Genomic DNA, 18651 nt, shown 5'->3' on the forward strand with positions numbered 1-18651 from the left:
CAATGTTGAAGTCATCTTGTGAGCATGCCACCACAGAATGAATCCAGGGGGAAAGATCTGCAGGTATTCAAACAGGGCTTTTATCAGAAGATCTTGCAATGTTCGGTTCCATTTGGGAAGTAACCCTAGGCATATTGGGAAGAAGAGGGGCAGAGAGGCTTGGTCCTATGTGTTTAACCATTGTTTTCAACACGAGTGAAGTACAAAGGCTCCTTTCTCAGTGGAAAACTGAAGGACCAATTAATAAGGACGGAGATAATTTTAGATAGTGAGCTGGATTTTAAAAATGTCACAACCTTCTCCTACCCTGAGATTACCCTCTCTGAGAGAATCACTATAGCACGATTGTTTTAAGAGAGAAGGAGAATGCTGAGGCAATTGGATTATTTTTCACAGCCATCTCTGTAGCTGCTTGTTTTAAAAACAAAGCATGCATGATCTCAAATATAAACAGTTGAAGCAAGGAGAGATCCAGTGATACTAGAGAGAAGGCAGTAGAACTACCACAACAAAGTTCAGCCTGTCCCTAAAAACATGGCTGCATTGCAGACTGTTCGTGACCATGGGCCTACTTCTCAGGGGTTCTTATTTCTCGAGATTTTTCCCCTGAGAGTTACAAAAGCATTTTTTTAAAAAGTAGAAATGACATACACAGTAGTCCCCCTATATCTGAGGGGGGGGTCAGTTCTAAGCCCCCCTCCATGGATGCAAAAAACACTATATGTAGCGTGGCCTCTGACTCCCTATATTGGCCAGTTCTGGTAACTACTTCATAGAAATATGTATTCGTGGGATTTTTATTTTAATATTTTCAAACTGCAGATAACTGAAACTACAGATACCAATCCTGTAGATACATGAATCCTACTGTATCTGTTGCACAACAATTCAGTCATCTAACATGATTTATATACCATTTTGGATTTTTTTTTTCAACTCTTAAGGTAAGGCCAGGTTTGGAGATGCACCACAACTCAACCACTAAATCCACCATAACAGAGAAGCCATGGCAGCTAGAAAACTGAGCATCTGTCTTCAGATGCCAGTCTCCTTCCAGACATGAGATTGTACACTGCAGACAGAGCTCCCCCCCCCCACTGTCTAGGTGCCATGGCATTCTTTTTAAAGTGGCAACTTCCTTAAAATACACTTCCCAACAACAGATATATCCTAAAGTAACGGATAACTCAGTCAAGGCACTTTTTGTCAATTTATTTGGAACTGAGTTCATTCAAGGAAACCTAGAAATATTGCAGCCAAAAAATAAAATAAAAAGAAAAGTGAAGAGGGAGCTTAAGAAATCCAAAGTGACAATAGAAATACATTTTGTATTGCATTGAAAAAAAAAAACAAGAAAAAATTAGGCACAGGTGCTTGGGTTTCATTGGCCCTGTTTAGTGGAAGCACATTTACTTCTTTTAATTCCTCTTCCTTGGAATTAGCAGTTGAATCCAACTTCTCATCTAACTGAGCCCCTGATCTTCTGCCTACAAGCTCCATATCTGCAGAATGCCAACACATTTCCCCCAATATTTAATTAAAACCACTCTTTGTTTTCTAATAGTTACATTGTTTTGCTTTCAATGACAGATGTAGAACAGCAGGAGTTGTCATTTTCAGTAGTTAGGATCCACTTAAGTGACGCATTAATTTGAAATCCATCTTATTAAGTTCACATACACGAGGTCAAAAGCATACATGTTTAACATGTGGGTTGGGAGATGGCATAGGCTTTCCATTTGCCTGAGATGGTAATCAGACCGTGAAGCATTTCAACGTAAAACCATGACTTATGGTTTTAATTATTTATAGACTGTTTGTGTGACACATACATTGGCTGAAATCTCGTTGTTAGCGTAGTTGTTAGTGTAGTAGGCCCACTGAATCAGTGGAGATTTGGAGGGTCAACTCCTTCATGAGTTGCACTGATTCAGTGGGCCTATTCTAATTGCAGCTTACTGGGCCAAGCAATGGGATTTCAGCCACTGAAGCCAAACTCTTGAATTAGATTCATCTCCAACTTCTTTTCAAAGATCCTTTCAGTTACAGCTAAATAGTATTTATGTAGGGATAATGGTAAACCATTTCAGAGTACAGTGCTCTATACCTAGAAAACCCTGGAAATGGTCACCATACTGTAAGTCAAAATCAATTTGGTGGCTGGGGAAGGTGGGGCCCCCCACGTGTTGCCATCATTATCATTATTATTAGAATTGTTGCCATCATTATCATTATTATTAGAATTGTCTCTACCTCAGTAAGTCCCACATGTAAATAAACCTTATTCGATTGTTAGCTCATGGGAAGAGCAGCCATGCAATTAAATGGATAACTCTAGCCCTGCTCCCTCCATCTCTAGTTTTTGTCTCCCTAAATACATGGATGCTGGTGATCTGGACAGCCTCTGCCAGCCTTCAGAACCCTGAAAGTCCTAAATAGCTCTGAATGCGGCTTAGATGTATGTCAGATAGTTTTAGTCCAGTGAATGATTTAGTGGGCAAAGCTGGTGGCCAAGAAAATCATATTCTGCATTCTGTGACAGGAGTTTAAAAACCTTGTCCAAATATAACACAATCAATAATAAAAACAAATAATAAAATAAAATAAAACAAAGGAGGAGGAGTGAACTAGCTGCTATGTTTCTTGAAATCACTGAATTCGTGTTCTGTACCTACTCTTCTTCTGACTCAATTTATTCTTAGTTGATATAAGACATCCTTCTCTGTAGCTACATTCAATTTGCCAATTGGTTTTCATTAGCAGCATCTCTAAAAGCTAATTAAAAAAAAACCCCAAACCTATCTTATATGGGCCTCTCATATGAAAATAGTGGACTGAAGCATTCTCATATCTTTCAACATGCTAATTCATTCCTTTAGATCACAGTTCATGCCAGCTAAGATATTACAAGAGAGAGAATGTAACTTGAAAAAAATCATAGTATAAATTTCTGAAATGCTGGTAAATCATAGAGGGTTATCAAGAAATAGGAGGAAAGATGCTTGAACAAGCAGATTCAGACTGCCTGTGTTGTGATACAGTTAAAATATTCTACCGTGTTGAAACATCAGATTTGATGGAAAAGAAAGTCACCTCCCTGCAATAATAAGGAATTGGGCATGTTTACATCTTTCATTCCTGTTCACTGGTACACTTCTAAACAAAAAAACAGTCAAAAGGTAGAAGAAATATGCATCGCAAGGCTTATCTTCCCTTGTTGATATTAAAAGTACACCTGCAATCCCATGTCTACTGACGCATGCATAGGATTGGTCTTTGTTTCCACTTGTTTGCATGATTGTTTTTTGAAAATACCAAAATACAAATCTGAAGAACAAAGAAAACAGATTACAGGAGGAAATCTATTTGCACGTATTACACACTATTTTGAGTCTATGTCTAGAGCACAAACTTAGAAAAAAATGGGCTAGACCTTCTATAATTAATCTACTCCGACTGAATATTCCTAGAAATGTATTAATCTTTTTCCAATTCTTTATGTTTATTTTACAGTTCTCTACTGAGGGTCTCCTTAGAATAAATTAAGGGAAATAATGACATTTCCACAAACACAAGATATAATGAAATATTACTAAACATACAGAAGTGAGCACACCCCAAAACATTTCATAAATATTTTAGTACATATTTTCATGTGACAACACTGAAGAAATGACACTTGGTTACAATGTAAAGCAGTGAGTATACAGCTTGTATAACAGTGTAAATGTGCTGTGCCCTCAAAATAATGCAACACATTAATGTCTAAAACACTGGCAACAAAAGTGAGTACACCCTTAAGTACACCCTTGAGTGGTCGCAATTACCAGATAGGCGGGGTATAAATTAAATAAATAATTAAAAATAAACAAATAAGTGTCAATGTCCAAATTGGACACAAAGTGTCAATATTTTGTGTGGCCACCATTATTTTCCAGCACTGCCTTAACCCTCTTGGGCATAGAGTTCACCAGAGCTTCACAGGCTGCCACTGGAGTCCTCTTCCACTCCTCCATGACGACATCACAGAGCTGGTGGATGTTAGAGGCCTTGCACACCTCCACCTTCCATTTAGGGATGCCCCACAGATGCTCAATACGGTTTAGGTCTTGTGACATGCTTGGCCAGTCCATCACCTTTACCCTCAGCTTTTTTAGCAAGGCACTGGTCGTTTTGGAGGTGTGTTTCGGGTTGTTATCATGTTGGAATACTGCCCTGTGGCCCAGTCTCTGAAGGGAGGGGATCATGATCTGCTTCGGTATGTAACAGTACATGTTAGGATTCTTGGTTCCCTCAATGAACTGTAGCTCCCCAGTGCCGGCAGCATTCATGCAGCCACAGACCATGACACTCCCACCACCACGCTCAACTATAGGCACAATACACTTGTCTTTGTACTCCTCACCTGGTTGCCCCCACACACACTTGACACCATCTGAACCAAATAAGTTTATCTTGGTCTCACTCGACCACAAGACATGGTTCCAGAAATCCATGTCCTTGGTCTGCTTCTCTGCAGCAAACCGTATGTCGGCTTTCTTGTGCATCATCTTTAGAAGAGGCTTCCTTCTGGGACGACAGGCCTGGAGACCAGTTTGATGCAGTGTGCGGCATATGGTCTGAGCACTGACAGGCTGAAACCCCCCCCCCCATCCCTTCAACCTCTGTAGCAATGCTGGCAGCACAGACGTCTACTTCCCAAAGCCAACCTCTGGATATGACGCTGAGCACGGGCAGTCAACTTCTTTAGTCGACCATGGTGAGGCCTGTTCTGAGTGGAACCTGTCCTGTCAAACTGCTGTATGGTCTTGGCCACTGTGCTGCAGCTCAGTTTCAGGGTTTTGGCAATCTTCTTACAGCCTAGGCCATCTTTCTGTAAAGCAACAACTCATTTTTTCAGATCCTCAGATAGTTCACTACCATGAGATGCCATGTGTAACTTCCAGTGACCACTCTGAGATAATGAGAGCGCTAATACCTGCTCCCCCTTCACACCTGAGACTTGTGACACTAACAGATCTCATGACACCAGGAAGGGAAAATGGCTACTTGGGCCCAATTTGGAGATTGTCATTTAGGGGTGTACTCGCTTTTGTTGCCAGAGGTTTAGACATTAATGGCTGTGTGTTGGATTATTTTGAAGGGACACTGTTAAAGTAGGCCCATTTAAATCAATGGACCATAGGGGAAATTGACTTACCAAATCCCCATTGATTTAATAACCTACTCTAGTGCGATTAACTACACTAAGCAACAGGATTTTGATCTTTAACTAATTTATCTCTTCTGGTGTATGCAAGAAGCACAGCACCGCTGCTTGCCAACATAGATTAGCCAACAGAGAACATCTTAGGTCATGTCTTAATTCTTTGTCTGGGACATTTTGTCCCCTAGGTGCACTTTCATCTTGCCGAACACACACTGTGTAACATTTGACACCAGCCTACTTGTAAACAATGTCAGCCACTGGTACAAATATTGTAACTACCAAAATCTTATCTTATGTGCAATTAAAAACTATTTTATCTTGATCTTTTCTGGCAGCAATAGAAGAATAAAGAACATTCTTTTAAAGAAACATGGCTGCTACTCATTCCACAATTGGTTCTTTTCTCTCCAGCCTGAGGTGGCACAGGAAACAGAACCTTATTTGTGAAGGTTTTCTATGAAAACAGAACTCACACACTATTTCAAAAGGTATTCCTGGAGCAATATGTGTTGCTGCAGAAGTTCCTTTTGCAAAGATCATGGTGTATGTAACTTAAAGATGCTGGTGGTACAAAATGGCTAAGACTATAGATTAAGAGCTGGAAGTCTGTGGTTCAAATCTCATCTCATCTATTAATTCATTGAGATCTTAAACATCATAGGTAACCCATTACTAGAAACTAGAATTCCTTAAGTGTTGATTGTGTGTGACTTTCACAGAAGGCGATGTTGTCATTCCTCGATATGGCTTGCTTTGTTTTATGACTGATATTCAGAGCTCAGGAAAATTCTTCCTTTTAAAACCTAATTTAAAATCTGACATGAAAGATGGCCTCAGTTGCATATTTTTTGACCACTAATGTTATTTCAGTTTCAACATGAATCATCTGTATAATTTGGTCTCAAGTAGATTTCAAGTAAGCTTCAATACTCAAATGCAATCCCACCAATTTAAAATGAGAGTAGCTTGTATTTCAGGAGATTTTTGGAAGGACTGCTTAGATAACACCAGTGAAGTGCCTTACAGCTTAGGTGAAATGCTATATAAATAACCTTCATTACTACAGTATATGAGAAACTATTAGCATGGCATAGGATAAAACGTATGACAAAAAATAACAATAAAAACCCCACAATAAAAACAAACTTTATTACTACCTTTAGCACAATCTGCTCCATGGTAGCCAGGAAAACAGTGACAAACTCCAGACACACATTCACCATTCCCATGGCAATTACGTGGACAATCCTGCACAGAATCTGAAAGACAACGGCCATTCATGTGTTAGCTGCTTCCTTTTTTGGTTGCTTTCAATGCTGATGACTTAAATGAAATTTTGGCATCTGAAATTTTCTTGGCAATAATCAGAAAATACCTGAACAGAAAGGAAAAATGGTAATAACTGAAATCCTGTTACTTAGCATAGTAAGTCACAACATAAGTAGGCCAATTGAATCAATGGAACTTCTAAAGGAGTTGACTCACCCAACCCCCATGACTGGGGATTGGGCTTACTTGAATTATGATTTATTATGCTAAGCAACAGGATTTTAGCCAACATTTCTTAATACTCTGTTTCCTAACCACGGAGGAATAACAAAGGTGGTGCTAAAGAGAAGGTTTCAATAAACTTTCCCCGTTTTCCTTGTCTTTGATTGATTTAGTACTTTATCTCCTTTTCTTTTTTTAAAAAAAGCACAATATATTTCAACATATTATTTATTTATTTATTTATTTATTTGACTTGTATTCTGCCTGTTTTTCCTATAAGAATGTGGAGAAGCAGTGAGGTCCCTTCTGTTAGGCAATAAATACAAATCTCAGTCACAGTGACGGTTCTCTTGCACTAATGATTAAAGTGATCTTTGGTAGCTGTGTGCAATTATATTCTCCCATTATGTCAGAAGGGATGTTCCAATACAAGATGTGCTTTTTTCAAAAATGAGCTATATACGTATAACCTTTCTGTGCGGTAATTATTATATCTTTCAATGCCTTTGGATGCACAAAGTATGCTAATGTGGTAGTCTATTAACATGTTTTCCATAAAGTTACAACAGTGCACTTCTGTCTGAGTGACTGGAAACAATGCTGTACTGCAAAATCAATTGCTTAGTTTTCACTCTTGCTATGTAAATCTTCTTAGCAGGTATAAAATCTGAAAGATAGACGCTTGCAACCCAAAGTGTGGGTTGAAAGCCATTTCTGTTTCTGTTCTTTTTTAAAAATTATGCACCCTATTAGCCTTCATTAAAAATTCAGAATATCAAAGTTATTGCACCCACAATAGCCATAATTCTGCCATGTGTCAATTATTAGGACATAACCATAAATACATCTGCAATGTTAAAATCATTGTAATTAAAAAAAATGGACTAAATAACAGTTTCTTTGGGAACTACAATGTCGCCAGGCAAATCTTTCTTCATTCCCAAGTTTTACAGAGCAGTTCTTGTATGCTCAATACATCTCCATGAGTTCAAGGAGTTCATATAGTCACAGATAAGTGGGTTTGGGACTGCAGCCTCAACATCTTTACAGTTTGATGTAAGATTGTGTTTGTTATTCTGGATGACATCATGTTTAGTCAAGTGTTTATGATGGTGTTTTCACTGTACAATGCTAAAAACTTTGACTTTAATCTTATTTCACACTTGGTATTACTCTTACATTTACAGTGCTGGAGTAAAGTGGACTAAATGGGAACAATTTTAAAATTAATATATTTTGTATGCAAGCACCTCAGTTATTCAAGGTAATGTTTCCATCTGAAGATGGTGGCAATCATACCAGTCCCTAAAAGACACAACTGGTGCCTAGCAAACCATGTGACAAAGCAATCATTTTAAAAAATAGCTATAAGCACTTTCTATTTCTTTTACACATAAAATAGTATTTCCACATTTATATGTATATTTAGCCTGAGAATTCTGGTTGACATCTTTTGGCATATCCACTATTTCAAATTGGTCAGGATTTCCACCTCAATCCATCTACATGATCCAAGTTCTCATAATAGATATGTCTCATGTAACCTCTGAGCTGAATAAAATACTGTACTTCTCTTCACATTTCAGACCAATTACTATCATTGCACCATCAATAAGTCTACCTAACTATTACATTCAACCTTCTCATAAACTACTCCAGTTCGAGCAACAGTTTCCAGCAATTCCAGAGGAAAATGTAGCAAGCTACCAAGATCTATTACTAGAGCTTTTTGGCTCTTTGGTCATGTGAACCAATTGTGACCAGTTACATATTTAATACTTGAGCCATATGATTGTAGGTGCATGCACATTGCCATGTTTTTAGTTGCATTATTTGATTAACTATTTATTAGCAGAAAGGCAAGAAAACCAGCTGTCTTAATTGCTAGCAACGTTTTCTCAGTCTTATGAAGAACCTAGTAAAGAGGAAATCCTCAGCACTATACACATAACCACTTGACTTCACCACCAAAAAAATAATTATCCTCACATTGTTCATGTCAGACATTACAAATTATAATGAGCAGAAGTGTTAATAATTCATCTCGTAACTTCTGCTGCAAAAGCTGAAGCAACGTTTGTCACTATCTTTTCCAAAGTTACTGGCATGGTTGCCAAATCTGTATTCTAGATATACAATTAAATACACACTCTCCCTGCGTATTTGAGTTGTGTCTTTCAAACTTTCATTGAATATTCTATCGCCTGTAATTAAGTATAACTTAAGCTGACCACGAGCATTAAAAATAAAAAGACTGATGAACAACCGTACTTTCTGATGCACATTTACCTGGAAGGGGGTCTGACTGAGTTCAGTGGAATTTCCTCATGTATGGGTGGGTCTCTTAGGACTACAGCCCACATTTTTCTGTTCTACTTTTTACAGCCAGATAACTAGAATCCCCTGCAAAGACATACATACCCAAGATGACTGTATTGAATGACACCACTTCTTTCTCTTTGCCATCATTATAAAAGGCAAGGTGCCACAAGCCCACATCCAAGTACTGGACAAAGACTGCTTCATTCTGAACAAGGGTCTGGATACTTCGGCGTTCACGGGGAGATTCCACCACACTCCATTTCTCTTTCCCATCCAGACGTTCCATAAAATCATACTGTAGGGTAAAAAAAAACCAACCAAAAAAAGCAACTCATCATAGACTGATTTTATAGACAGTATGAAAACTACCATGTACGTGTGCCATTTTCAATAGAAAATATTAATTGTTACACCACTTTTGTAACAAATGTATATTATGCTACCACGTATGATTCACTCAAACTTCTAGCACACTTGTTTAGACTTAGAAAGCCCTTCTAGTGCAACCTGGTATTAATTAAGAAAGAGCCAATAAGATATGACAATGGGACAGCTGCATATATAGAGTATCAGGCTTTTTTTACAGGTGCTACAAGCTGCCCAGTTTACATATGTAGACTTGAGTACATGTCCCTCACACTCTTGGAATGCAGGACAATGTGGAGTATGAGTTATGCCATTCCTTACTCCCAGTTCCCTTTTACTGACTTTCACAGTAGGTTCTTCTGCCTACTGTGAAGCCACCTACTGTTTGACACCTATTGTGTCAAACACAATGATAAAGAGCAGTCCAGAACGAAGTATCTGTCAGGAGGAGGAAGGATCCAATGCCAAATCCCAAATTCTGCCAGGGTAGTTCCATGAGGAATCCCTTTGGAGGGCTGCAGAGCTTTGGCGTCCAGTGGGTCTAAAGTCATTGGTGACTTGCTCTTTTCCTCCCACCATACAGAGGCCAACGGTACCATTGCAGCAGCTATGCTTCACCATGTTACCTCTGTTGAATCCTAATATGCTCTATCAAACTACAGTGGGGTCTTGACTTGAGAAATTAATCCGTATTGGAAGGCGGTTCTCAAGTCAAAAGGTTCTCAGGTCAAATCTGCATTTCCCATAGAAATGCATTGAAAACCATTTGATCCGTATCTGCTCTTTTCCGTCCATAGAAACTAATGGGAAGCTGCTATTCCGCCTTCGACCACTAGAGGGGGATATTTTGTTTCTTTTGTTTCTTAGGTCAAGAAAGGTTCAGGGAAGGCAGGGAAAATACAGTCCAGGCAGTACCAGGCAGTCTGAAGACTGTCTCCCAATCCACTCTCTAAACGCTGGGAGGAGTGAGGAAGCAGACAGGCACCCTTTTCACTGGCCAACAGTTAACTGAAAGTTCAAATTTTGCACTTTCCCTGCCTCCCACGTGTTTTTTTTTTCAGTTCTTAACTCAAATCTAAGTATGTAAGTCAAGTCAATATTTTCCTATGAGAGTGGTTCTTAAGTCAAAATGTTCTTAACTCAAGCCGTTCTTAAGTCAAGACCCCACTGTAGGTTCAAGGATTAAAACAGCCCTTTCAGTCACTAATCTGGTAATATTTCAACCTATAAAAAGCTAACATTTATTAACACTCAAACAGAAGCTTTGAAATTAGCAAGGCACATTCTTAAACGTATTTACTCAGAAGCAATGTCTATTTTTTTTTCAACAGAACCTATTCACATGTTATATTGCATGATTTATCAGATATTAAATGGATGACCCAAAAATAGCACAGAAAACCTTTTAGAAGATAAGTACTAAAATAATTAAGTGTACAATATTAAAACAAAACAAAGACAATTAATCAGATCTTAATCATTAAAAGGTTCTGGATAATGGTCCAATAATACAATTTAAAAATATATTTAAATAATATAAAAGACAACTAAAAGACCCTGCCTTACTAGCTATTTCCTTTTCAAAGCCTATCTAAATTGAAGGGCATTCTAGGGTCTGGGAACAGACACTAAAAAAGCCTTCTCTCATGATCACACCAAGTGTGCCTGTAAGAGTTGCAGGACAGAGAGAAAAAATCTGGAGAGGCTCATAAAAGGTGATTCTTAGGGACTCCTTAGACAGGCTGTTCATAACTGTTTAGGGTTTATAAGTCAAAATGAGCAATTTTGACTCAGGGTTGGAGTTTGATTTTTAAGAAAAAAAAGAGTCCTCATCTCTTAGCTACCCTGTTTCCCCGAAAATAAGACCTAACCTGAAAATAAGCCCTAGTATGATTTTTCAGGATGCTCATAATATAAGCCCTCCCCCAAAATAAACCCTAGTTAAGTGAAACCCCACCCCCACCATTGTGCAGCATTGTGTAGCAACTAGAATATGATGACATGACTGTAAAATAAAACATCCCCTGAAAATACACCCTAATGCGTGTGTTGGTTTGTTGTTGTTGTTGTTGTTTGTTTGTTTTTTGAGCAAAAGTTAATATAAGACCCTGTCTTATTTTCAGGGAAACCCAGTATATACATTTGAACCGAGGAGCCAGGTAGTTAAAGTCGAGTGTACAAACTACTACACTACTAAATTATATCTCAACCATACAATTCATAGAATTATCATAAAGGCAGCAATATAATCCACTGCAACCAAATGGAGGCTGTCAGCCACAATGACGCAATAATTCTAATCAAGAGTGAAGAGTATCTTCTCCTTCTTAATACATCTGTGCTAATGGCCTTATCAGAGAAAGGTGTTCAACTTTCAGGGAACTTTAGAAGTGCAAAAACTGATAAGGTGTCACTTAACAAGCAAATTATCTGGTTACCAACAATTTCTGTAGGCTGAAAATATCTTGAATAAGAGGTTGAAATATGAGCATGTTTTGCCCAAGATGGATACTGCTCAGAACTCAATTGAATCAAACATTTCTTAATCTTCACCTGGGAATAATTCTGCATAAATTGGTAGAGACCTCTTTATCATTAGTGCATGATCTTTAGAGTATCTGGTAACCCACTAGCATTTACAGCCTCTTTATGCCTATAATCTCATGAAATATCCAACATATATAAACCCATATACAAACATGCATTTATCTCCCTAGCTACAAACAGGGATAGTCAGAAAGAAGTTGTCATATGTGCTCAGTAGAGATACCATAGCTTTATATCTTATGCTGCCTGTATAAAGCAAATTAAATTCAATATTAAATATAAAACAATTTGGTTTGTCTTAGAAGAAATTACCTTGAATCTTCAGGATTCCTCCAGTCTCCCAGTTGTAGCTTTGTATTTTGCTAAATAATCCTTAAATTATGACTTTACCACATAGTATTCTCCAATATTATGGAACTGATTTCATTACCACTCATTAGGGTTGAGTGGCTTTGCTGAAGGCTTCGCCAAAACGCGTTGAGCCACAGCTTTTTAACAACTCATTTAAAGAAATACAGAATCAAGGGCCTGATTCTTCTATTTTCTACATCCTGGGACTTTGTGTCCCATTTATAATCAGGACTTCCGTGGGTGTACCAGTTCCTTTTGTTTTAATTGTTACTTAGCAGTAAATCTGTGTCTACGGTACCCTGTTTCCCCGAAAATAAGACCTAACCTGAAAATAAGCCCTAGTATGATTTTGCAGGATGCTCGTAATATAAGCCCTACCCCAAGAATAAGCCCTAGTTAAGTGAAAGCCCGTTCTCCACCATTGTGCAGCAACCAGAAGATGATGATGTGACCGTATTTAAAAAAATCCCCTGAAAATAAGCCCTAATGTGTTTTTGGAGCAAAAATTAATACAAGACCCAGTCTTATTTTTGGGGAAACAGGGTAGATCATGCTGCAGATGTGGCTTGTATCCTGGAAATCTGCTTCTTATGCCAGCTAGAAAACCAGCAGGTAGAAAAGGGGGTTCTTACCTACTCCTTTCCCGGATCTGCCAGTTTCCAATGCAGACAGATTTTTTGTTTGTGTGGAGAAGCATGCTATCATGGGCACACTAACTATCTGACAGGTAATAGACAATATAAAAGTTTACCACTTCAGTGGGGACTTGGTATTAGAAGAGAAGAAGGGCGTTAAATTATTTGCAATCCAATTCACATGTTACTGTACAGCAAAGCTCAAAAAGTTGCTTCTGAGAAGAGGGAATAGAATGGCATGTTAAAGCTGTATTAGGAACTGCGTAGTAACAGGATGATGCTTGGTCCCAGAGCATCATCCTACTACTGCACTGAGTCCCAGAGCATCTGCTCGCTGTTGAATGGTTTTGTGCGTCATTATAGTCATTCTTCTTAAAAGTAGCTTTCTGAGCTCTGACATGTACCACAGCTGAAAAAATCACAATGTGATACCCCTATATCAGGCCCTTGATCCAGTATTCTTATTTTTTTGGGGGAGGGCAGGGGACAGTCATTTCAACAGATCTAAAAGGACAAGGAGGAGAAGGTTAAATATATAGCCATTAGCCTTTTGGGGAAAAAAATCCTGATTGGGATAACACCTTTGGAAAAACAGAGTTTATTGCTCTTCGGAAGGTTTGCTCACTGAGGGTCAACATGGAATAGTGTAGCAATAAAAGCTGACATTTCTCGCTGGCAACATGCTGCTCTGCTTGGATTGTGTTGGCAGACTCTTCTGCCTCCCCTGTGCCTGATACTGATTCTATCTCAGACAGCAGGCCGGCTCAGCAGTTGGTAAGATCGAAGGGGAACAGCACACAGAGGAGCTAAAATGGTTTGAAGTGGCGGTAGCTGCAGGGACTTGGTCTCATCCCATGACTGCAAGTGTGACTGAGAAGATGCAGGTGACTTTCATAGGAGTTTCAAGCCCACTGTTTCTAAACAGATAACTGATTAGAGCTGACTTACAGGAAATACCTGTTTAATTTATGTGTCTAATAGAACCCCAGGGTAAGGTAAACTTGCTGGCAGAGAGCCTTGTGCATTTTCCTTCTTTCTGAGCCTCCATATCGAATGCACAGCTTTTTCTTCCCTTTGATACTTCAAGCATGTTTATCTATACCAGGTTAACTGAGCTGACAGCCTGCTTGTGAGAATCTAGCCGCTGATTTACAAAGGGAACAAACAAACCATCTCACAAAGGCAAAGATCCAAGCCAGGGGTAATGATGGAGGTGGGACGAACCTTGCAAAATGAGAATGACCAAAAGGATGCCATCAGCCCAGAGAACTAAAATATTGGAGTCATATGATTGCTGTTTGCATAAATCTAGGTGACAAGGGGAAACCGATAGAGATAGCCTCCTCCTCAAACTGTAGTGCCATTTTTAATATGACCTAGTTCCTAGAGAATTTCAGTGTAATGACAGTGGTCATATTGGTTTAAGAGATGGTGCTGCTGCCACCAATGAAGAGAAGGCAGTAAATAACAGCATCAAAGTACCAAGGAATTTGGACTCAGGAAGCCAGCTCTTGGTTCTTACATACCACAACAACATCCTTAGTTGGGTGGAGACTTGGTTTGATGTATGAAATTTAACAGCTTTGCGCCAAAGCCAACGTTTTAGAGGGACTGCAAGATTACAACCATTTCTTTCCTTGGCAAACACCACACCATAAAAACTGTTTTCCTTGATTGATAACATGCAGGTGGCTCCTGTGTTCTTCTTTCAGCTGGTTCATCAGAGTGGTCTACTTAAACAGTGGAACAGAAACAAAGACTCAAGAGAAATAGCATTGCAGCCTCCATAAAAAGGACACTCGAGATTTAGGATAATTGTTGCGTACAGCAGTGAATTTGTAATCTTACTTGAGCCATAAATTTCATGTGAGCTGAAGAGAATGTGGATTCCTCAAATTTTTCCTGTCATTACAGCTTGGAACTGCCACACGATTCCTTACAGCGAATGAGAATAATGATACACAGAAAGTAGGGATGTACTGACTTTTCATCACTTGCAGTGTTGCATGAACTTTTGCTAATGAGTTCAATCAAAAGGTGCTTTAACTTTCTTGTTAAAGTAAACCAGTCACAAACAGATGTTTTCGGTCTGATTCTGCTTTGCCACCTGGCCAGCTGGCTTATTACTTTGCATTTTCTACTCTATTGATCTTCTGATACATTGCAGTGTTATAATGAACTGGTTTTACAAAAATGTTCTTCCTGAGAATGTCACGTTTCCCCCTAAAGCTATGCATAGATGGATAAAAGTGTGAAATGTGGGCCACACAATGAGAGACAATAACTGCTTCTCTGCTAATCAGGAAAAAGCTGGGCACACTCTGTGAACCCAGCATGGAAGTCTCTGCATACTGTATGTTGAGAACTGACCCTTCAAGAGAGCTCACACTAAAAAAAGGAACACATCTTTGAAACCTGAAATTAAGTGGTTGATTTTATTTCCTTATACATGTCTGTGTATGTGCATCTTTTAGGGTAGGATGGATTTTTAACCGGAACAAACTACAGTCCTAAAACAAAATATAAGAGCTGAATCCTGTGTAAGAACTCTTTATGAAGTTGATTATGTAAGTTTACAAGAATATTAATGCACTATCAAAGGACAAAAGCTTGATTCCACACCTTGTAAAAAAAAAAAGCCCTAACTGTTAATATGCTTGATTGTTGTGGGTTTTTTGGGCTCTTTGGCCGTGTTTTGAAGGTTGTTCTTCCTAACGTTTCACCAGTCTCTGTGGCCGGCATCTTCAGAGGACAGCAACCTGTGCTCTGGTGTAGTTGGCTTGGGAGTGCTAAACCAACGAGTGTTAATATACTTTTTTTCATCTAGCCTATTTCAGTGCTAGAAATTGGGTGGGATGCCTTCCTACCTCATTCCCCCCATATATCTGGAATCCATCTCACATCTTTCCAAATGAATTCCCTTCCTTCCTGCCCCGCCCCCTTCTGTACTTGAGGCATGGCTGCTAAAATTTATCTTGCCTCACAGCAACACTTGCTTTTCTCCCCACCAGCTAAATACACAGATTTTGTTAGTCATAATCTTGAGTGTAGTGCTTCACACAAGCAGCTGTTGATATGGCAGAAGCAAGTGCAATCAAATGCAGCCGTTTCCTAGAGTATGAGGTGAAGCTGTGCTTGATGCTCCCATTAAATGCTGAGTACTGCACAGAGGAATTACTCAGTTTTGCATTTCCTTGCTTTTTGATATTTATGCCTTCATTCTGCACTTAATGGGCTCTATTGCCATTTAATTTCTCTGGGGGTTTGAAGTGTCAAATACTAATTACAAAAGTGCAGAATACAGTGAAGTATCTCAAGGTAATGCCTATTACTAAAGAGGCATTTGAACTTGTAAAGAAGCAGCTAAATAACTGTTCTCCCCACAGAGACATCTTAAGTCCCATGCTACACCAAAAGTTGAAAAGAAGTGGGGGAGAGATGAGAGATGTGTCTTCTTTTGTTGCTTTCTTTGAAAGTTTGAAGCATCTCTAAAGGACAGGTATTATCTGGAGCTTTCTTTTCTGTTTCATTTCACAATATCCTGTTTTCTCCCCTGGCAGTGGCATTTCCTCTCTCTATTATGCAAAAAGGAAAATCACCTCAGGGCAGCTTATACTGTTGTTGTTTTTGTTTATTCCCTTTAATGACAAATAAATGGCTTTTAACTTTTTAAAATAGTTAGGTTGTGCTTTAAGAATAGTTTTACTGAACTTTCTTGGTTAGTTTACCATCAGATCTCTCTCTCTCTCCTAGTTCCTGTAAGTCAGTGTGAAATGGAAACATGGCATTTCAGAATGAAGCAGAAAAATATTATCTAGTCCTTTAACAGTTCCACTGACATTTAGCTGAATAATATTGTAACTACGACATCCATTTAAACATTCTTAGAGAACCTCAACTGAACAATGGGTACTGAGGGGAGGAAGTGATTTAAAATGAGCCCTCCATAAACATCTGATTTGAAAGTCATATCCAGCCACCAATCATTCAGCACTGAATATGGCATGCAGGGTAAGTTAATGTAAATATGTCTGGTACAGACTGACATAATGGAAGACATACACTATGAAACATGTCGAATTGTAAGGATTATGCTGATAGAACCAGTGATCCATGATATATTACTCCTAACGCTTGGTAGAGCTCCTCCAAGTTAAGTTTTAGCACTGATGCTCTTTAAAATATACATGAGATCACTGGTGGCAATCATCCTTAGCTCTGGAATTGAGTACTTTTGTTAGAGCTCTTGTTAACTGAGCAGCCAGAGGAAGCCATGGCAGCTAAGAGTTATTGTCTGGAGGTCATGGTCAAAGAACTAGAAATCAGCAAAATGAAGTTGAATCCAGACAAGACAGATGTGATGCTCATTCCTCAGTGAGTGACAAATCCAGCTACTATTACCTCTGTAATTGATGGATGGGGTAGAAATTCCCCTTGCAAAACAAATAAGGAGCTTGGGTTGGGTGTCTTATTAGACCCAATGTTCCTCCTGCAGAAACAGGTGAGAACCATGGCTAGATTTGCATGGCTAGCATCTGTACCTGTTGTGGAAACTTCCTCTCTACCTGGGAGGCTATGTTGATCCATACGTCTGTAACCTTTAGATAAGGCTACTTTAGATAAGACTATTGTATCATCCTTGAAGACAGTTTTGGCCACCTTACTTAGAACAGCAAGTACAGTGGTGACTTGACTTACAACCATAATCTGTTCCAGAAGATGGGCGTAACTTAAAATGGTCATAAGTCGAAGCACCATTTCCCATAGCAATACATATAAACCGCATTAATCCGTTCCCACCAAAAAAATCTAAAAAATGAAAAAAGAAAGAAAAAGAAAAAGAAAGAAAGAAAAAGAGCAACACAATGGGGCTGATGATAATAATAATAATAATAATAATAATAATAATAATAATAATAATAATAATAATAATAATAATAATAATAATAATAATAATAATAATAATAATAATAATAATAATAATGCAATGGGGCTGAACATAATAATAATTAAAAAACAAACAAATAGAGCAAGCCCCATCGGAACCCTCCACTGAAAAACAACACACACCAAAAAAATCACAGCACAGAAACATGACCCCCCCAAACCCAAACCTACCCTGCAAAATAAAGTAAATGTACTTACTCAGGAGCAGAAAGCAGCACCAGGCAGTCCGAAGCCTCCTCCAACACACACTCTCTAATAGTTGGGGTGAAAGAGCTACAACTAAGCTCTTCGCTGACCAACAGTTAGTACCTACATTTGAATTCCCCACCTTTTTCCCCCGCCTCTTTTCTGTTTGCAATTCGAAGCTCCGGCTGCAACTCGAAGCAAAATTTTGTGGCCAAAGCTGGTCGCGACTCAAAATGATCGTATGTCAGGATGGTCATAAGTCGAGGCACCACTGTAGCTGCTAGGCTAATGACATATGCCTATTGTCATGATAATGTGGTATATCTTGTGTACCAGTTTCACTGGCTACCTAGTTGCTGTCCAGGTTCAATTCAAGGTGCTGGTTGTTACCTTAAAAACCCAACAGAAGTTGTGACCCACTTGCTTTTACGTCACTTTTACTTGTATAAGCCCCTATGCCAACTCAGATTCTATGAGATTAGAAATTTTTAAAAATCTGAATTTACACCCCATCTTAGGTCCCAAGGCTCCTGTGGGTCACCAAGGATTCCCCATGATGGAAGGGATTTCTCATGACTAATAGGCACAGTAGCCCCA

At 38.8% G+C, this 18651-nt stretch overlaps 1 protein-coding gene across 11 annotated transcripts in view; it reads right to left on the minus strand.

Moving 5' to 3' along the window:
* The window catches only part of TENM2 (teneurin transmembrane protein 2), a 1058578-nt gene that overhangs the window by 135848 nt on the left and 904079 nt on the right, over positions 1 to 18651 (minus strand). For all 11 annotated transcript variants that reach the window (XM_078385828.1, XM_078385826.1, XM_078385824.1 and 8 more), the window contains 2 exons: positions 9122 to 9317; positions 6367 to 6468 (listed from right to left, as the gene is read on the minus strand). In XM_078385828.1, the coding sequence (XP_078241954.1) occupies positions 6367 to 6468; positions 9122 to 9317 (298 nt within the window). The remainder of the gene's footprint in view (positions 1 to 6366; positions 6469 to 9121; positions 9318 to 18651) is intronic.

The sequence above is a fragment of the Pogona vitticeps genome, chromosome 2, assembly GCF_051106095.1.
Source record: "Pogona vitticeps strain Pit_001003342236 chromosome 2, PviZW2.1, whole genome shotgun sequence".
NCBI lineage: Eukaryota > Metazoa > Chordata > Lepidosauria > Squamata > Agamidae > Pogona > Pogona vitticeps.